At 36.4% G+C, this 2,500-nt stretch overlaps 1 protein-coding gene across 1 annotated transcript in view; it reads left to right on the top strand.

Annotated features, from left to right (window-relative positions):
* The first annotated feature begins 1,315 nt into the window (after positions 1-1,315).
* Positions 1,316-2,500, top strand: part of LOC122246015 (uncharacterized) — a 29,287-nt gene continuing 28,102 nt past the window's right edge. The window contains exon 1 of the mRNA XM_086556213.1: positions 1,316-1,445. Within this exon, the coding sequence (XP_086412339.1) occupies positions 1,326-1,445 (120 nt within the window). The 5' untranslated portion in view covers positions 1,316-1,325. The remainder of the gene's footprint in view (positions 1,446-2,500) is intronic.

Genomic DNA, 2,500 nt, shown 5'->3' with positions numbered 1-2,500 from the left:
TTATCATGATTCTTATCCACTATTGGTATCATCATCATCACTATCATCATAATGGTGATTATCGTCATCACAATTGATAGCATCACAAACATTTCATCATTATCAACAGCATCATAATCATCATTATTAGGAACAGTATCATCATTATTGTTATTATTATCATAATTGTTGTTATTATCATAATTGTTATCATTATCATAATTGTTATTATTATCATAATAGTTATTATTATCCTCATTATAATTATTACTATTATTATCACTGTGAGTTATTGTTATCACCATTATTATTACTATTATTAACATTATTATTATTATCATTATTTTCTATCACTATTATTATTATCCTTATTACCATCTTTATCCTCATTATCATTATTATTATTATCATAATAATAATAATAATCATCATCATCATCATCATTATTACTTTAATTGTGTCATTCTACTTATCATTATCACAATCCATATAATCATCATGATCATCATCATTATCAATTTCATCTTCATATTGAAAATGGCAACAGCATATACTTTACTACGTTCCCTTATATGGCGTTGGAACATCAATATCAATATCATTTTAGCAACTAATTGCACATTGCACGCCGGTGTTGCATGGTCGCGGTAATCCTGATTATATGATTTAACTCTTTTGTTAATGCAATGTTTGTTAGTAATTTTCATATGATATGCGAAAGGACTAAAATGTACTTTTTTTATAGTAAATGTGTCTGTTTTCATTAACGTTATTATGTAACTGTTAAGGGAGTGTGATGATGATGGTGATGATGATGGTGATGATGATGGTGATGATAATGATGGTGATGATCATGATCATGATCATGATGATGATGATGATTGTTTTTGTTGTTGCTGTTTTTTTTTTTATTACGGTTATTCTTATTCTTGCAAGCTGTATTGTTATAGTTATCTTTGTTGTTATCATCATCATTATCACCATTCTCATTATCGTTCTCAGTATCACTATCATCATCATCACCATCATCATTATCATTATCATCATCATCACCACCATCATCATCACCACCACCATCATCCTCATCATCATCACCACTACCATCACCATCACCATCATCATCATCATCATCATCACACTCACTTAACAGTTACATATTAATGTTAATGAAAACAAACCTGATCATCATCATCATCACCACCACCATCCTCCTCCTCATCCTCATCACCACCACCACCACCATCATCATCATCCAATCACCACACCATACCAACCTGCACGTTATAACCGTACCACTAACCTCACCATACTCACCATCCTCTCATTACAGGTCAGAGGTCACCGCCATGAAGGAACCGGGAGTGAAACTTGACCTGTACAACTATGACCTCCCGCAGCATGAGTCCTGCCCTTACATCCTGACGAGTCCGAGGTCCTTGGAGGCGTGCAAGAGGCTGGGGATTAAGGTAGGGTTTTTTTTTTTTTTTTTTTGGGGGGGGGGGATTTTTAGGGATTTTTGGGATTTTAGGATTTGGGATTGGGGGATTTTGGGTACTTGGGATTTTTGGGTACTGGGGATTTTAGGATTGGGGGATTCGAGGATTTGGAGATTCGAGTATTTTAGGGTTCGAGGATTTTAGGATTTGGGGATTTTTGGGATTTTGGGATTGGGGGATTTTTGGGTACTGGGGATTTTAGGATTGGGGGATTTGAGGATTTGGAGGTTCGAGGATTTTAGGATTCGAGGATTTTAGGATTTGGGGATTTTAGGATTTTTGGAGGGCGGGGGGCGGGGGAGGGGGTTAAGATCTTGGGATCTTTTTTAGGGTTTTAGGATTTTTTTGGGGGGGTGGTGGTAGGGTTTTAAGATCTGTAAAGTTCTCGAATAAAATCCTACAGATATTGGTTAGATTCATACACTCTCAGAGTCTGTGGGTTAAAGAAGGATTCCATCCGTGTATGATATTAGGATCGGATTCCTTCTTTTTGTATCGATTAGGATTCTGTCTGTTATGGCGGTGTAGGATTTACCGGTCTATTCCAAGGTAGAAATAAGATAAAGTAAAGATTAATAGATAAATAGAATAGTTAGAGGTAAATAGATGTATTAGGAAAAAAAATGAAATAGATACAGTAAATAGAAATAAAGCTTTCCTTTCTGTATTTTTTTTTTCCATTTTCTTAACATCAAGGTAGAGCAATATATATCCTATTATATTAAAGTAGCAACCCCATTCATTCCTACCAATTTTAAATTTTACATCGTAATATAGGACTCCCATTTCTTTAACTCCGAGTAGGACCTTTCATTATGACGTCATAGCCCCCCCCCCCCGAGTAGGAGCTTTCATTGTGACGTCATGCCCCTCCCCCCGAGTAGGAGCTTTCATTGTGACGTCATAGTCCCCCCCCCGAGTAGGAGCTTTCATTGTGACGTCATAGCCCCCCCCCCCCGAGTAGGACCTTTCATCATGACGTCATAGTCCAACCTCGTTACACCCTTGCAGGATTTCTTTTCCTT

This window comes from Penaeus japonicus, unplaced genomic scaffold (genome assembly GCF_977035675.1).
Source record: "Penaeus japonicus unplaced genomic scaffold, GWHDUDI00000001_assembly GWHDUDI00000032, whole genome shotgun sequence".
NCBI classification, from domain to species: Eukaryota; Metazoa; Arthropoda; class Malacostraca; order Decapoda; family Penaeidae; genus Penaeus; species Penaeus japonicus.
This window is presented reverse-complemented; position numbering and strand designations above follow the sequence as displayed.